This window comes from Chiroxiphia lanceolata, chromosome 2 (genome assembly GCF_009829145.1).
Source record: "Chiroxiphia lanceolata isolate bChiLan1 chromosome 2, bChiLan1.pri, whole genome shotgun sequence".
In the NCBI taxonomy this organism is placed as follows: Eukaryota; Metazoa; Chordata; class Aves; order Passeriformes; family Pipridae; genus Chiroxiphia; species Chiroxiphia lanceolata.
In genome coordinates this window covers 88,546,874-88,563,395 of record NC_045638.1, presented here as the reverse complement: position 1 = coordinate 88,563,395, position 16,522 = coordinate 88,546,874, and the positions used below count along the sequence as shown (strand labels likewise).

Here is a 16,522-nt window from a genome sequence, read left to right as displayed (position 1 = left end):
CACCCCTCTGGTTTGGCACTCCTCCCAGCCACATCAATATGAAGAACCAGGACAGGACTGGCTGAGGGTGAGACATAATTATTTCCAGAAGCAAGCCCTTAGGATGTGTTTGTGGGGAAGGCTTGCAAAATCTGAGAGTATTTTCTGGACTGGAAAGGAGAGCAGTCTCCAGTGTAACTAAACAACCTGCTTTCAAGAAGATCCCTTTAAAAAAGCCTGTGAAGAAGAAACAGTCTCACCCCTGGGATTTGTAAGGGTGGCATCAGTGCCTTTGCCTCCATCTCCGCATCGGGTATCATCGAATGGGAGGCACTGATCCCCAGTTCCAGCCAAAACCTCTGAATTCTTCACAATGTCTTTCACTGATGTGGTTGACTTGATTTTATAGATACGTCGGCTGTTGGTGTCGGAGAGGTAGATGGAGCCGGTGATCGGATCTGTGGTCAAGTAATACTTATGAGCTGGGCTGTGGCTGAAAAACAAGGGTATGACATTATTAATTTTTGGATTATTTGTTTCCTTGAGACAATACGCAATGCAGGCACTTTAGAGAATAAAAACACACAGGGTAGAGAAACACTGGGAAAGTGAAGGAGTGCTGTATCGGATAATGTTAGAACAGGGTGTGTTAAAGCACAGGATCCTGATCGCTGTGTTGGGAGTGCTCTCTGGCATGGAGGGAAGCAACCAAAGGAAAGGGCTCTCTGACCTGAGCCAAAATCATGCCAGGAACTACCAAGGGTTGAGTGCCAGTGACTGTGTTTGCTTAATTTACTTGTTATAGCTATAGTCCTGAAACTGGTGTTAGTGCAGTGCCAGAAAGTGAAGGGAAATGAACACTAGGGAAATAGAACAAATAATAATAATAATAAAAAAAATCTACTCTCCCAACAAAGATTCCAATGCAAACCCCAAAAGCACTCTCCCTGTATAAAGCGCCTGAAGATACATCCTGCAAGATCACTTCATCAAGGCTCATTTGGTGCTCTTGCTGACTCCAGAAAAGATTCTGAAGTGCTGTACTGCCTTGGCAAAGATTAAGGGAATCCTACCATTGAATTCAGTTGGGCCTCAATGATGAGAGAAACAAAATAATTCCCTGAGTGGTACATTTTTCCCAAGTAATGCATGAACTGGGATTAGGCTGAGGAACCCTAACATCGGTCCCCTGTTAAACCCCATTCACTCACTGCTTCCTTGGACATAAAAAAGGGTGGCTGAAGAAACAGCGTGAGCAAACAGAACGATAATGTTTTTAGCTCCACAACTGCAACACTAAATGAGCTCAAGACTGAAGAAATTAATAGACTAGAATCCACTTTATGGAAAGCATCCAATGGGACTGGCCAGAAAAAACCAAACAGATGAGTTTAGACATAACTTAAAAAACTGCCTTGCAAGAATTTTACCTCTAGTTTAATATAGATACTTAAGCTATTAACTTCCTTTATTAAGTGTTTACTACTAGTGTGTACTGAACCGTGTCTCTTCTAAGCCTGAGACCAACAGATTAGACTTGTAACCCCTGCTGCATAGGTCTCCTTCCTTTTAAGGAAAGGCTAAGTAATAATTAGAACAAGTATGAAAGTGTCTACTATTCTCCAGAACACCTTCAAGCTGTCCAAACTCATCAAGTCCCAAGAATTCATAAAAAAAATCTAGACCATAGTTCACTATTTTGCACTTAGTGGAACTGTTCCAGGAGAAGCTGGTTAGAAACTTGAGTGTCAATCATACTTGACTCTATTCCTCATAATAAGAAAATTCTTTTGTCTTTCAACCCTTATGTTAGGAAAATAAACCCTTCTTCAGACATGTAAAAACTAGTGAATTATGCTCGGCTTAAAAAAGCAGTAAGTTAGATCTTCATTCGAATTACTTAATACTTTGTGGGGGGAGAGGGGGAAGCACCTTTCTGATTTATTCTTGAATAACCCTTGTGATTTATCTTACCAAAGTCTGAACAGATTTCATCTCCACAAATGACACTGATTCTTGCTAAATAAAATGCTCTGACCTTCGAGACAGCTCCAGCCTGACAGTTCAGTCACCATCTGTATTCCTTTCCAATGACAGCAGGCTGGGAGGGTATTATTTCATTTACCTGCATGTCACTCACACTAAGCAAGTGGCTTCAACCCCGGTGGAAGAAGTTCCCTGTGGGAATCCATCATCCATTTTGATCAGGGCCTTACATTTTCTGCTGACTGTCCTAACAAAGCCCAGCTGAAAGTGAGCTTTTGAGCTGTTCATAATCTGTATTTTGCATGACAGGTGGACAAGAGGAGGACAGTTTTGATGGCACACTGTAATCCTTTAGCATCTTTGCCTGTCAAGCACAGATACCTTTCCCTGAGTCTTACACTACGCTATCAGCAGATGGGCAAAGGCAAATTTTGACTTCCTCAAAGAAGAAAAATGTGGGCAGAAATGGAAGTTCCTGCTCCTCTCTCCCACCACTATCATTGTGATTTATTTTGGATTTCACAGCCTCACTCTGGTGCATTTTATTATTGATTACAACCTTCTGTAAAAAAGAAAGATCTTAAAACTCTTTCCTATTCCCAGCTCCTGTGCAGAATAGACACTAAAACAAACTGTTGACAATGGTCAAGCTGGAATTTACCCCACTAGCCTCTGCCAACAGTTTTCAATGCTATATGGGGAAGGTGTCTGTCTTTGCACGAATTGCACAGTGTTACACACTGAATCTTTTCTTTATCACTTTCAGATCTTTCAGGATGAGAGATGTTGAATAAACATGTTAGTCACGTAAAAACTCCCAGACCGCTTCCCTTCATCTGTGATAATGCATGAGCACTGCAACCAGGAACACTGGGCCTTTGTTTTTTATTTAAATCCACAATCAATAGGCAAATCTAAGTGGTAAATTGGACTGAACTGAACAACAACTCAAATAAATCTACTTGGGGTGAAGCAGAGAAGACTTTCATCCTCTCTCATTGCTCAGCTATACAACAGCCCAAAACAAAAGACACAACTCTTTACTACTCAGTAAACATAATCAGTTACAGTATTTGTAGTCTTAGAATATTTATCCCTCATATTGACGCTACTACTAGAAAAGAACTCTGGGGGAAGAGCTGATATCCCATTCAGAGTGTTCCTTTAGCTATTACATTTTTTTTAGAAGAAAGCCTGAACACTGCATTGATATTTTAAGCCCCTGAAGCAACAATCTGAAGTTTCAGGGATGAGGTAGGCTGGTCCCCAGCCAAGAACAGACACTTTGGTGGCTATTTTTGGGTACGATGGTGTAGTCACTGGGAATGAGGACAGTTTCATAGGCAGAAGTTCTGCAGGCCAAAGTGAAATGGAGGTGATATTGCTTTCCTGAATGCTTGTGATACAGTGATGTGCTGCCAAATTATAGGGAAAGCTTCCAAGTCCACAGCGATCCCTCTTGTTCAGGGTTGCATACGGGCTCTCCCACACATCTGTCTTGCCCCCTTACATTTTCATTCTCATTGTTTGGACAGGATCATGCCAGTACCATTTGGGGAACTCTGCAGGTACACCAAGGAACTCAAACTCCATTTTAAAGTGCTTGTGCTTTACATGATTCTTTATACAGACATACAGGGAAAGAAAGGGATAAAAAGCTGGGTGAACATGCAGAGATGTGACACTTATGGATTGCTTCAGCTGTACTATGATAGATGTACAGGCTTTGAGCAAAGGCTGATATTATCTCTTTGGGCCCAGAGCCCATGTTTTGGAGGAGTCTGAGGAAGGAACCTCATGCTCCAGAGTGGGAAGCCAGTGAGAAAAGGGACAGGGTCCCTGGCTTCAGCCAGTTCCTTACAGTACGTCAGCACAGCAAACTGCACCTTTTTATTGGCTTCTCTAAAATGCCAGGGTATTCATATCACCAAGCTTCAGATGGTTACAAGGTGGATGCCTGGCGTCAGATGGTATCAGAGCTGGCTGCCTTAACTCTCCTTACAGGCAGTGGAGAGAAATATGATCTTTTTGGGTAAGACTTGCCTAACTATTCTCAACATTTATTTTACAAGATGAACTGCATCTTAGTTTCTCAAATACAAGAGCATAAACCACCTTCTCCAAGGACAACTTTTATTATTGGTAACAGTACAGCTCTGGCTCCCACTGTGGTCAACAAAGAGCAGTCACACACCAAAATTATTTACCCATAAACCACTGATCTGAATAAACCCCTGGGGCTTCTTTAAATCTGATGTCCCTCTTTAAAGACATGAAACCAACTCTAACATTTTCTGTGCCAGCTACCCACTTCCCCTGTGAGCGTTGCTGGCCACATGCATTTGCTGGTGACTAAAGAACTACCAAATTCCTGCAGCCAACCGGCTTTTGTTCAGTGGGGCTGTTTCCATGGCTCCATGCTAAGAACCCTGCAGCTCAAACCCAGAGGATTTTATTGTAGCTTGTGTGAGGTACTGGTCTTTTTTCCCTGGGTGACATTCAGTAGATTAATAAGGAGGCCACACAGCGCAGTGAGCTGAATTTACACTTGGCCTTTTAGTGTTTGCAGTTTGTGTGTGATGCCCAAAGCTCTTCTAGTGTCACACACTGGATAATAAAACTTTATAACAGTGCCATAAGCCAAGCCAGCGACCGCAAAACACTTTTGATCTGATCCTAGGGCAGTTTTCTGGGATCTCTCTCTTTGCCACTAATTGTAGATTTGTCTCTCTAAGGTATGAATGGAAACAAGAAAGGAAGAATAAATTTAAGTGTGGCCACTTTTTGCATATTTTCAAGACAGAAATGCCTCACTGCCCTCCACATTCCTGCAGAGCAGGCATCATTATTTGGTGATGCTTTTTGGCTTTCCCTTTCCCCTGTACTGAGGAAGCTTTTGCATATGAATTTCAGCTTTTCCAAAACACTAAGACTCAGTCCTGTGGATCTCACCCTTTGCACTGTTGACCTTCATCGGTGTTAAGTTTAGGACCTTCCAGTTCAGAGCACTTGAGCTTTAGCTGAGACTACACCCACTCATTTCGCTGTGGCTCAGGAATGAAGAGGCTTCCTAACAAGAAATATTATGGCAAATGACACAGAATAGACATTAACTCAGATAGGTGACTCCCTTAATGTAGCAACAGATGAGAGTACTTGATCCAGATCTCCTCACCTCCTCCCTCCCTGATTCCCCTTTGGCCTGCATTGGAGCAGGTGTGTCTTGGATTTCTTTCACTTAACCTCTGTTTTTAGGAACTGCCTAAATGCTGAAGCCCTACCAAATTTGTAAGGCTCTGATGGCATCTACAGCATTTGTGACCATCCATATTTCTTCTCTGAGTTACTGCTTTCATATATAAAACCTCTTCTCAAAACAGGTATTCAGATGCTGCCCTTCACAGACAAAGCAGGTGCACTTTAGTGGCTGTGTACTTCTTGGGCATTAAGGATATAACCTGGCTGTTCCAAAGAGAAATGAGTTTTTCTATTGCCTTCAAATGATGTGAAAGAGGAGCTGGGGGCTGGAACTCAGCCTGATGAAGACAGTCAGTGAAAAGGTCTTGAGTACCAACCTCCCAGCCCTGCTAACAGATGCTTTGGGCCAGTCCATTATGCCGTGAAGCTCAGCCCTTCATTATTGTTCTGGCAATAAGACAAAACCCCAGTTTCTACTCCATTTCATTTCCAGGCATGCAGATAAAAGGAACATTTCTGGTTTTGCATAGCCTCTATGAAGTCAAAGAAGCAGTAAATGAAAAGCATGTAGCAAGAAAAATCCCCAATCCCAAATACAAAACTAAACACACACACACGCAAAAAAATCCCAACTCCACAGTCTAAGCTTCTAATTTAGAAAAGCAACCAGGGAGAAGGATGGGAAACCTGTCAGAGTCAGAGAAGTCGTTGTAAACACAGGCAGTGACAGGAAGTTGACATCTTCCAGAATGAAACTGATTGGATCAAACCCACTGAAACTCCAGTGAACCCAAGTGACAAATATTCTTAGTGACAAAGTTCCAATTTAGGAGTCTTTCTTTCATCTTGTTTTCTTGTCATTACTCTTTTTTATTGCACTTCCTGGCTAAGGTTCTGAGTTGCACTACCTCCTATCTGAGCCTGACAGACTTTCACATGCCAAAGCTCTCTATGAAGAGCTCAGACTGAAAAAGTTACAAAAACTTACTTCCCCCGGTGGGTGGCGCTGGGGGACATATGGATCTTCATTATGCCCGTGAAACGCCCCAAACTCAAAAGGAAGAGTTTTCACTCTATGACAATTATTTTTGCATCCTAGCTATTCCAGTGACCTGTATCCTGATGCTGTTCCCATTGTATTTTCTTGGTTAATTCCCACCCATTTTTCCTTCCCCCCTCCTCCTCTTGTTACCCTGCTTCTCCTGCCTGTACTTCCCCTGTCTCCAGCTATAACAGCTCATGCAGAAGCCTGCACAGCTCAGCATTGTGATTAATGGCTCCCAGTTCTGATGACTGATTGCCTATGCCAGTTTTAATCATGCCAGCTTCATTTGCTATTGAATCATCTGGAAATGGCACTTGTGGCTCACTGTGTAACAACATGCAACAAGACAGGGAGCAGCATAAGAATTCTCCACTGGTTGGCTTACCTATGTCTGAAATCTTTATTTCTGACAGAAGACAGGAAAGCAGGGAATAGAAGAAAGAATGAGGTGTTAGCAGCTTGGTTCGATGCATTATTAGCAGATTGAAAACTTGACAGTAACTGTATCATACAATGCAATAATAAATAAAGACTTAGCTGGAATGACACTGATGTATTTTATATTGGATATTACTTGGCAGTGAGCTCACTTATGTACTGCTGCATATCACAAAGGAAGTGTGATCTCACCTGCTTGGAGTTATTCACTTACGTAAGAGATAGGACCAGGCAGATTTTATCATTGAGTGCAGCACTGAGCTAAACAGATGTAGATGCAGATATCTTTACAGTTTTTTTCACTCTCAGTCAAAGAAACACCTTGTGATTTACAAAGGTAACTTAAGAGTTGCACAGTTACGGGTGGCAGTTCATTGCCATAACCTTGTGAACTCCTGCTCAGAGGACTGAAATTATGCCGAGCTGGACATTTTTCATACATCTAAGTTACATACCCAGCTGCAGCTATCTACAACCCACAGCGCATTTGCTTTCCAGAACACTACACTCAAAAAACCACCCTCCCAAACAAACCCCAGAGCCAAATAGTGAGGATGTTAATCTCAAAGGAGATGCTGATCTGAGAAGACACAAGCAAACTCCATTTAGTCCAAATGCAATGGCTTTCCTCCACAGCTTTTAGCCAGCCGACATCTGAACCCACTTACTTTATAGCACACCAGAGTGAAGAAATGTTTATTAGATCCAGTAACCTAAGTGTTTGCACAGATGAAGCAGCAATCGTTCCAGCAGATTTAACTCTGGAGTAAATTTAACTCTGTGGCTCTACACAACAGCCAGCAAGGCCACTCTGTCAAGGCTTCCAATTTTCTCTTTTCCAATGAGAAAATACTCTGCAAAACCTCTGATGGGTCTGGTATTTCCACTGACAATGAAAGAGGGATTGGGGTTTAAAATTGTACTTCTGGGACTGAAATATTAATCCCACTCAGTTGCAATGGGATCTGGGTTTACCTAGACTCTTCTGGAAATCTCACCTTTGGTCATTAAAATAATTTTCTGGCACTGGAATAATATTACATTCTTTAATAAGGACCAGGTCTGAAGGTTTATTCCAGCTTCCCACCTTACAAACATGAGAGATATTATGTTCTCATGTATCAGGAAACAGAATAGCAGGAATAAGGTTCCTGCTTGTTTACTCAAAAGTACTCCAGTCCTCTGAGGCGTGTGTACCAAGGTAGTTTTCTGTAAATTCCAGCCTTGTGGTGGCTGGCTGGGCTTTGTTTTTTCCATACAACATGATCTACAATGATGGTTCTGTGTGCCAAATAAAGACCTTCAGCAAGGTTTAATAATTACGGCATATTTGTAAAGGAGGGATTAATGGGGTCTTGTGTGAATTTTGCTGCAGTCCTTGCAGAAATGAAGTCTTATGTTTGTCCTCAGTAGGGATATTAAATCTGAGTAGAGGAGGGAGGGTCTTACTTTGCAGAAGATTCGCATTTTCAGACCAGATCTTGAGAGGTAAATGGGAATGTTGAACCTTCCTACCATGCTAACTTCATACTGACTTCTCAGGACCTGAGTTCAGGCCTGTCACAGAGAAGATTCATTCAGAAAGACTCCTTTAGTTCTACCTGACTTTCCTGTAGTGAGGTCATTATCAGCAGATTGAAAACTTGACAGTAACTGTATCTTGTCTGGCCACACAGAGCCCAGAAGCAGGCCCCGTTGTTAAAGTGGATAATTGTATTTATTGTGGAAATTCTGGATAGGAAAAATATCCCCAGTGAGGTAATTTTGAAATGTGGTTCAGTCACAATCTATTTCATTTTCTCAGAATGTGTAACAAATCGATACTTTTCCCTCTGCTTCCTTGTTTTTAATGAATGTTCCTCCCCATTCCTCTCTATTTCTTCTAACACATTTTTTTTGCTTTGTTATTTGGGGTTAAAAGGAAGCTCTTCACTTTCAGATGCTCCATCTATATGTTCAGCCTGACACTGCTGTTCAGTTGGGAACTGAAGGGGGCTGATACATTTGTCACCCCAAAACCAACTAGAAAATCTCAGTCTGTGACTGCCTAGAGTGATCATCTTGTCTCAATTATTAAAGATTATCAGTCTTTACTAAACTCTACATATGATCATCAGTGCTGTGTCCTAAGTTTAGATTATCTCAGAGGCTGCTTGTTAACTTTCAGAATTCCCACTGGTTTCTGACTACAGGAAAAGGCAGAGATCAGCACAGTTTGATTTAGCAGCACAGAAATGTGTCAATACTTTTGGCGTATGATTCAGTTCTGTAAGAACTTGCTAGGCCTGTGTTTCTCTGGTGTAAATCAAAGTCAGCAGAGTTGCAGAAGAGGCAAATCTGGACAGCTTTTTCTCTGTTTTGCTGTGTTGTTTGCTTTTTTTTTTTCAAGAATTTTGCTCATTTTTCTTTTGGGTACATAGGATTTTTGCAGAACTTAAGAGCATAATTCTAACAGCCACATTCAGCACAGTGTACCTCAGCTCCAGTATGTTGGTGACATTGCCAGAGGGAAAGATCCTTCGGATGTAGTTGAAATCTCCAACATAAAGGCTTCCATCAGACCCACATGTTAGGGCAACAGGAGCCAGGAGTTTGTTCCCATCTGCCAGACCATTGCAGCTTGGACAAGAAATGCTACGTCTGCGGCCGTTGCCCATAATGCTTCCAATTACAGGCGGTTGCTGGGAAATGAACTGGTTTTCCCCATTTCCTTTGTGCAAGATGCCTAGAGAGAGAAAACAGTAATAAGGAAATTAAAGAGAGACAGGGAAACTGAGACCAAAAGCAGCACAAACTGACAGTGCTGGATGCCAACTGGAGAATTTGTCAACTAGCAAGGACTTTATCATCTTTCATAGTATCGTTTTGTGATAGTTTGAAATGAGGAGCCCATTATCTGAATTAATTTTTTTTAGACCCATTAAATTTCCTGCAGAAGAAAAATATGTAGGGAGAACACGATCGTCTTTACCTTTGAATGAAATACACTTTTCAGCATCTCATGAACTTTTACCTGCCCTTTCTGTGCCTCCTTGCCCTGTAATTTGCTGTCTATCGGGCAAAAAAAAGACATTACATAGCTCATGGAGAGATAAGGGACAGGAAGACCATGGGACATTCTCTAGAGACATGTTTCATCTGCAAAGTTTTAGAAGAGCTCTGCTTATGTTCCCTCTAAGTGCAGTGCTCTCGGCAGTGATGTGGGCTGATTTAGATGTTTGCTCCCATACCACTGCTATTATCCAGAGGGATACAGTGCTTCCGCCTTTGAATATGTTCTGATCAGCTTTTGGGCCTCCCTGCTGCAGTCCTCAGCAGTCTTCAAGGACTCTGGAACTTTCCATTCTCCCTTATGACCCATGAAGCCTCTCATTTTGCAAGTGCACTAGCACACTGGAGGATGCGTCTGGGTGGATTAATGCTCAGTGACAGGTCCAATCTGAATAGGCTCCCCTTTGTTATTTTAGGAATATTTTCTTTGTTAATACCCTTCTTTTGCAACATCACAAAGTTAGACAGGCCAACATTCAACTACTTCACGACGGACACCTTCTTTTACATTTTTTATACCCAATCACTTCTAAATGTAGGTTACTAGAAATAATTTGTTAGTAAAACACGAGAGAGCACATGTGTTGGTCAGGTTTCTTTTCATTCCTTTTCTTGTATTCTTAGTGAAAAAAAGAAACCAGGTATTGTAATGCTGCACTATTCCTGTTACATGTCACCGACAACCTACCACTTTGTATGTTGAGGGCATGGTGTTTGTCCAGGGACCATCCTCCAAGTTTGGAAGCATCAATTTCATAACCTTGGAGCACAGCTGTCCTCTTCTCCCACAGAATCAAGTCTGGACAGGATTCATACTCATAACCTACTGAAACTGTGAACAAGAGAGAAAGAAAAGGCCCCCCCAGGTGAGCAACCCAGAAATGCAGTGCCAGGACACAGAGTCTCAACTGAGTAGGGGTAGGAGCATTTCTACAGGTGATTGCTAATTTAATTGAAAACATGTCATCATGATAATGCACAGGCCTAATATTTTTGATCTTTAAAAAGTCCATTCTGCATTTAAAAAGGTCAATGCAGTTGTAGACGCTGGGCAAATGTGCTAAAAATTTAAAAGGCACTGTTTTAAAGACATATTTTAAAACAATGGATATTAGGATTGGGACTTGATGATCCCTGGGGGTCCCTTCCAACTCAGGATATTCTTTGATTGCAGCGTGTAAACCACTGCTGGACTCCCACACGGGAGAATTTTACTTCTACCTACTTTCACTGGTCAAAGACTGCATGTCAGGAACTTGCTAAAAATTATGATCTTTCTTGGAAAGTAGGGACTTGCACGATTGATGCATGGGGCAGCAAGTCCCTCAGAGGCAACAGTCTCAGACCAGGGTGACTTGTGGTCACTGTTAATGTCAAAACTTTGCTTGTTGGGATGTCTAATCAGAGCCTTTCAGGAGAAACTCCACTGAACGTGCTGGAGTTGCTTAAGAGTAAAATTATGTCAGTAGAAGGAAAATCATCTTTTTGACAGAATAATGACTCCTTTTTGATTTTCTCAGAAGAAGCAGGACCAGTTTCATTGGTCTGCTTTTCTTTAATCTTTATAGCTGAAGCAGAGCAGAACTGCAAGTTCCACACAAATGAAAAGCAATTACATAGATCTTTTTTTTTTACTAGAAAGAAATAAAGGTCCGATCTTACAAATTTCATAGCCTCTTTGAAAAGTGCTGAGCACTGAGAGAACTCAGGATTCCCCATCAAACATAGCCTTTTGCAGAATCAGACTGTATCAGAGGAAGATATAAGTAAGGCTATGAAGGCTCAATATTTTCCACTGCTCTAGAAATGCGAATCATTGAAAGCATGACTGCTGATGTCCTGAGACCTGCTTGAGTGCTCTGGGGCTGCAGAGCTGCTTCATGAAGCACTCCAGGACCCACTGCTGATCTAGCATCTTAAAGAACATGTAAGCATAGTCTCTCAGGATATGCTACAAGGACACATTTCGCAGAGTGGACTCCAAGATGGGTAAGGCTCAGCAGCTTGTATCATCCAGTCTGCTCAAGGCAGCTGAGCCTGAGTGAGAGGAGGAAGGCACTCATTCTTCCTTGTGGAAAAACAGGCATCCTACAGCTCCTCTAAAGGAACTTATCTTCAGTTGAGCTATGAGGCATCAGTAACCATCCTTTTGTCAACAGGAGATGTATTTGCTGATCTGGGATGTCTCCCATTTTGCTAACACCATTTCCTGGCAGCCTGGAAGGTCTAGTCTAGACTCTGTTGAGGACCTGTAACTGAATGTTCACTTGGTGTTGATGAGATGGGAAGCAATCACTACAGAACCGCATTACCTCTGATCACTAAACAGCCAGTTTGGGATGGCATTTTTGAGTGGGTAACAAAGGGGAAAATAAGATTAGAGCAATCCTGAAGGTCAGGCAAAAGGAGGAGTTGCAATCAGGGCTTGGTTCTTGGGATTCCATTCAAAGCAGTGCTGACAGTTTTTGGCTAAATGTGAGAGGAAGCCAAACGTCTGTAGTCCCAGTTCATTCCTTCTGTATGAATTTGATGGTAGCAGCTCAGGATATACATGCTGGGCCATGAGCCAGAGAACAGATAAGTATCCATACCCTGTCCTTGAAAGTGTTCAAGGCCAAGTTGGATGGTGCCCTGGGCAACCTGATCTAATGGGTGGCACCCCTGCCCACGGCTGTCCCTTTCAACCTAAAGCATTCAGTGATTCTGTGACTTATCTACTGGGGAATGTGTGCTGTTTGAACAGCTGGGCCAAATCCTCCCCAAGGAAGTGGCAGCAAATCAGCAGGGACTATTTCACGTGTTTGCAGTCAGACCATTCTGATCTACTACAGGTCTGTGCCTTGCCACTTAGCTGCTTTTAAAAAGAGACACAAACCCTGGGGTCACTTACCAAAGGCTTCTGAGAGCCCATACACCTTCTGGCTGTAAACGTCTGTCTTATCCCAGATGAAATAATAGGACAGGTCTGGAGCTGCTGCAAACCACTTTCTGAAGAGGCGCCCCTCGACGGCCACCATGAGGTGGACTTTCATGAGGTTGAAGGGGATGGTGGGGTGGGTCATGCTGATCCGCAGGACTGATTTGTAGCCAGCTGTGCGACTGCTCAAGTAACTCACTTTTATTTTACTACCGGAAACGTTAATCTCCTCTTGCAGAGCCTGTGGAAAAGCAATCCATGAGGTGTCAGATCAGCAGCGAGCAGACAGGAAAAGGCAGTGAAGCTGTAATTTATCAAACACACCAGTATAAAAGCTCTGGCAGACATGTCTAAAAAGGTACCTAGTAGGCATCGAGTATGAAATCATATATGTAACTTATTGGGTTATGTGTGGAAGCCAAGGAATGCCTCCCTCTTTCTCCATCTCTATTACATGGGAGAAGAGGAAACCAAAGTATCATATTAGATCAGTGCTTACAATGGGACTCTTAAAAGGAGTTCCAGGACACACAGTGAAAGGAGCTTGGTGTCCGAGATTATTCCAGCCCATCAGTTTAGCTTCCATTTTCTGTATTTTATCATGGTAGGCTTTTGTGGCTGCTAATTTTTATCTCCTGACTTATTTTTCCTAGTAAAATATCAAACCCTACTTGGCCTGTATCCTTAAGGATGTTTCCTGGCCCTGATCATAACCTGCAATTCTCTCCATGACATTAGTGAATCCTGTTTCCACCCTCCCTCCTCTGACTTACCCATCTCTCCTTTGAAACTGCTCCTTGCCTACCTCACCTTTGACTCCTTTCTGCCTGAGCTACCATTTACCTTAAGCCTTTTTTTTTTTCCTGTGTCCTAGTCCTTATTTTCTGATCTCACATTTGTTCCTACTTACTCTGGTACTTGCTTCTTACCTGTGTGATGAAGCTATCAGCCTGACCTACCACTTACAACTCCTTTCCCTTCCCTTGCAGTCCTCCTTCTCTTTCTTTTCCAAATTCATCTGTATTCTGAGTTGCTTCATTTTCTCCTCCAGCCATGAGTGTGGGCATTTCTGGCTGACTACGACAGTTATCTCATTTAAGAAAAGACTTGAGAAACATTAGGGAAATTTTTTTCTGCCCCTGGTCTGCTTTGAGAACAGAGAAGTAACAGTAAAGATGGGATTTGCAGATAATATAACTGCTAAAGTATCACCAGATCTTAAAATTTCCTCTTCTTCTTTTTTTTTTTTAGCTGGAGAAATGCTCAGAAATTTTCTAGAGACTGATATCTAGTACATCCCTGACACAGTGCTGATGCTCCCATGTAAATACTGATAAAAAAAAAAAAGGAGAAAAAAATTGTCTCTTTCAAGAAAATTTCACTCGTAGGTAAGCACCCAGTGTGCACATTTTCAGCACAAGTCAGCAACCTTCAGTGAAGATTGAAACATGAAGGTAGAAGCTTAGCAGTGAGCTAGAAACTTGGTCTGCTAATGGGACGCGTTAGAAGGTCAAAGCTGGCACTGTCCTCTCCTGTGCCAGTGTGCTGAACCCTAAATGCTGGGAAAATGCTTCCCTAGCAATAGTCAGCTTTCTGAATATAAGGGATCTGGAAGCTTGAAGGCAGGTGGGTCATGAGATCCACCCATTAGAAAGGGATCATGGTGTGATTCTTGGGATTGTCCTGTGAAGGGCCACAAGTTGGACTCAGTGATTCTTGAGGGTCACTTCCAACTCAAGAGATTCTATGATCCTCATGTCTTCCAAGTTATGTCACTCCTGTATCCAGATCCTCCTATGTGGAAGCAGCAAACATCCCTGGCGTGATAAGTTGCTCATCTCTTATAGGTTCTCTGGTTAGTGTTACCAATAACGACAAATCTTGTAATCTGCACCCTGAAAACACCTCTTCTGAGCTATTATCCAAATCCCCAACACTTTTTCAAGTGATAATTAACAGGTTCTGAGAATTGCAGCACTTGACGAATGGACACATCCAGCAGTTAAAGCCCCATTACACCGTGCTCATAAATATTTACTTTCGCTAATGTAGCCATTTTAATTTACATATCTCAGTGCTTAAGAGGCTGAAATATGACAGAACTGGGAAAACACAGGATTTTTAAAATATATTTTATGAGATCAGCAACAAGCTGGACTGGGACTAGGCTCAGCCAGAACTGAGCTGAGCCAAACCACTGTAAAGGTGGTCCCTTGTATCAAATCTATCTTCATATGTAATCCCACTAGGAAAAAAACAGGCAGAAATAATTGTCACAGAGGTACTATTTAGAAAGTCTGGTTCAGATCCCTGTCAGAAATAATTATTTCTCTCTGTCATGATCTATCTCTGCTGTCTACCATTCCAAAGAAAGGGTCAGCCCAACGCTACTGACCCACTGAGCAGCACAAGGGACTGTGTTTAAAGGTGTCTGCTTGAAGAGAGGGTTCAAATAGAAATTCAGTTGATCCAAAAAAACATTTGTAGTTTGCAAGTAGAGATAAACTAGCAACAAAGCACGGCATTGGTAGGGGAGAGTATAATCCAGTAGGACATCAGTGGGAGAAGAGGGGGGAAAAAAAGCTTTAAAATACTCTGAATGCACTAAAAGTAACAAGAGCTGAACTGTGCCCTTATTTCTATTTGATAATTGCTGTTTGGCCCAGATACATTCATATGCTGTGTCTGTAGGCCTTGAGAAAGATTCTTAAGAGTTTATCCCAGCCTAACCAATATAATCTGCTCTATTGAAGGGGTCCAGCCACCAGGATGGGTAGGCAGAAGAGCTGCTGCTTCAGGCTTACCAGGCATTTACACAATGTAGCAATTTTCACTGCCATGTTCCCTTTGCTCTGTGGTGTTGATCTATTCTTGTGTTAGTAGCAATTCTACTCTTTGCATGAGACAATGTAGGAAATCTAGTTTCTGTGTGCTGGGTTAACGCTACTCTAACAGCTACTCTTCACTCTGCCAGCAGGCAGCAAGGAACAGTCAATGTCTTTTTTTTTTTTTTAATAAGATGCTCAGAGGGAATTTTGAGAAAGAAAAGCATTTAGGGTCTGATTCAGGGGCCTTAACATAGACATCTAGTACTTTTGAGCTGTTCTATGGTATCCAAAACTTCTGCAAAGGTATGACAGCTCTGACATGGACCTTCTTGAAATCTCCACCTTTGTGAAGCTACAGCTGGAAGCCTGAAGGGACACTTCAGGGCATCCTTAATGGCCCCAAATCTGTCTATAGGCACCTGAATCAAACATTAAAAATGCATTATTTGGTCTCTTGAACGCATCCAGGTAGAGAGCACTGCATTTATTTGTTGGAGCTTATGAGGGTTTTATCTACCCACTTGTCAAAAATCTCTTTTCCAGCCCTGCTATCTGCTTGTCACCTCCTCCCAGCTATGTGCTCACACCTTTTATATTTAACATTTCCCTACTGAGAACTGTGTATTATAAAATGCAGCTGCAGGAACTGACAGCTAGGTTATTTTTTATTGTATGTACATCCAGTATAGAAATGAAAAGTAGTCCATTTCTGAACTGAAGTACAGCCAGGACTCTGTCACAAATCAGATTCTCTTGTAAACTCCTGCACCACAAACTCCATTAACCTTCAGCTATCGATATTTGATGTGGAATACTGGTTTACAGGTTTTAGCTCAATCATTTGGCACATGGGAAAAGTACTGTTCATCATGTATGGGATTATCTCAACTTAGGAACCCAAGTGCGGCACCTCTTCTGAAGTGCTCTTTTAGGTCTCCCCACAGCAAACAGCAGAGATAGACTCTTTAGAAGGTTGATGTCATGTAAACTTACGAGTGGGATTCAATTTCAGTTTAAGGCATCTAAATCCAGATGTCAACTTATAAATATGCTCATGTGAGGTAGGCATATAAACATCAA

The 16,522-nt window shown here is 42.1% G+C and overlaps 1 protein-coding gene across 10 annotated transcripts in view; it reads right to left on the bottom strand.

Moving 5' to 3' along the window:
- The window catches only part of TENM4 (teneurin transmembrane protein 4), a 601,078-nt gene that overhangs the window by 56,483 nt on the left and 528,073 nt on the right, over nt 1-16,522 (bottom strand). For 7 of the 10 annotated variants that reach the window (XM_032679109.1, XM_032679110.1, XM_032679112.1 and 4 more), the window contains 5 exons: nt 12,588-12,855; nt 10,386-10,529; nt 9,122-9,371; nt 6,594-6,614; nt 240-472 (listed from right to left, as the gene is read on the bottom strand). In XM_032679109.1, the coding sequence (XP_032535000.1) occupies nt 240-472; nt 6,594-6,614; nt 9,122-9,371; nt 10,386-10,529; nt 12,588-12,855 (916 nt within the window). The remainder of the gene's footprint in view (nt 1-239; nt 473-6,593; nt 6,615-9,121; nt 9,372-10,385; nt 10,530-12,587; nt 12,856-16,522) is intronic. The other 3 variants (XM_032679111.1, XM_032679114.1, XM_032679119.1) reach the window with 1 other exon arrangement.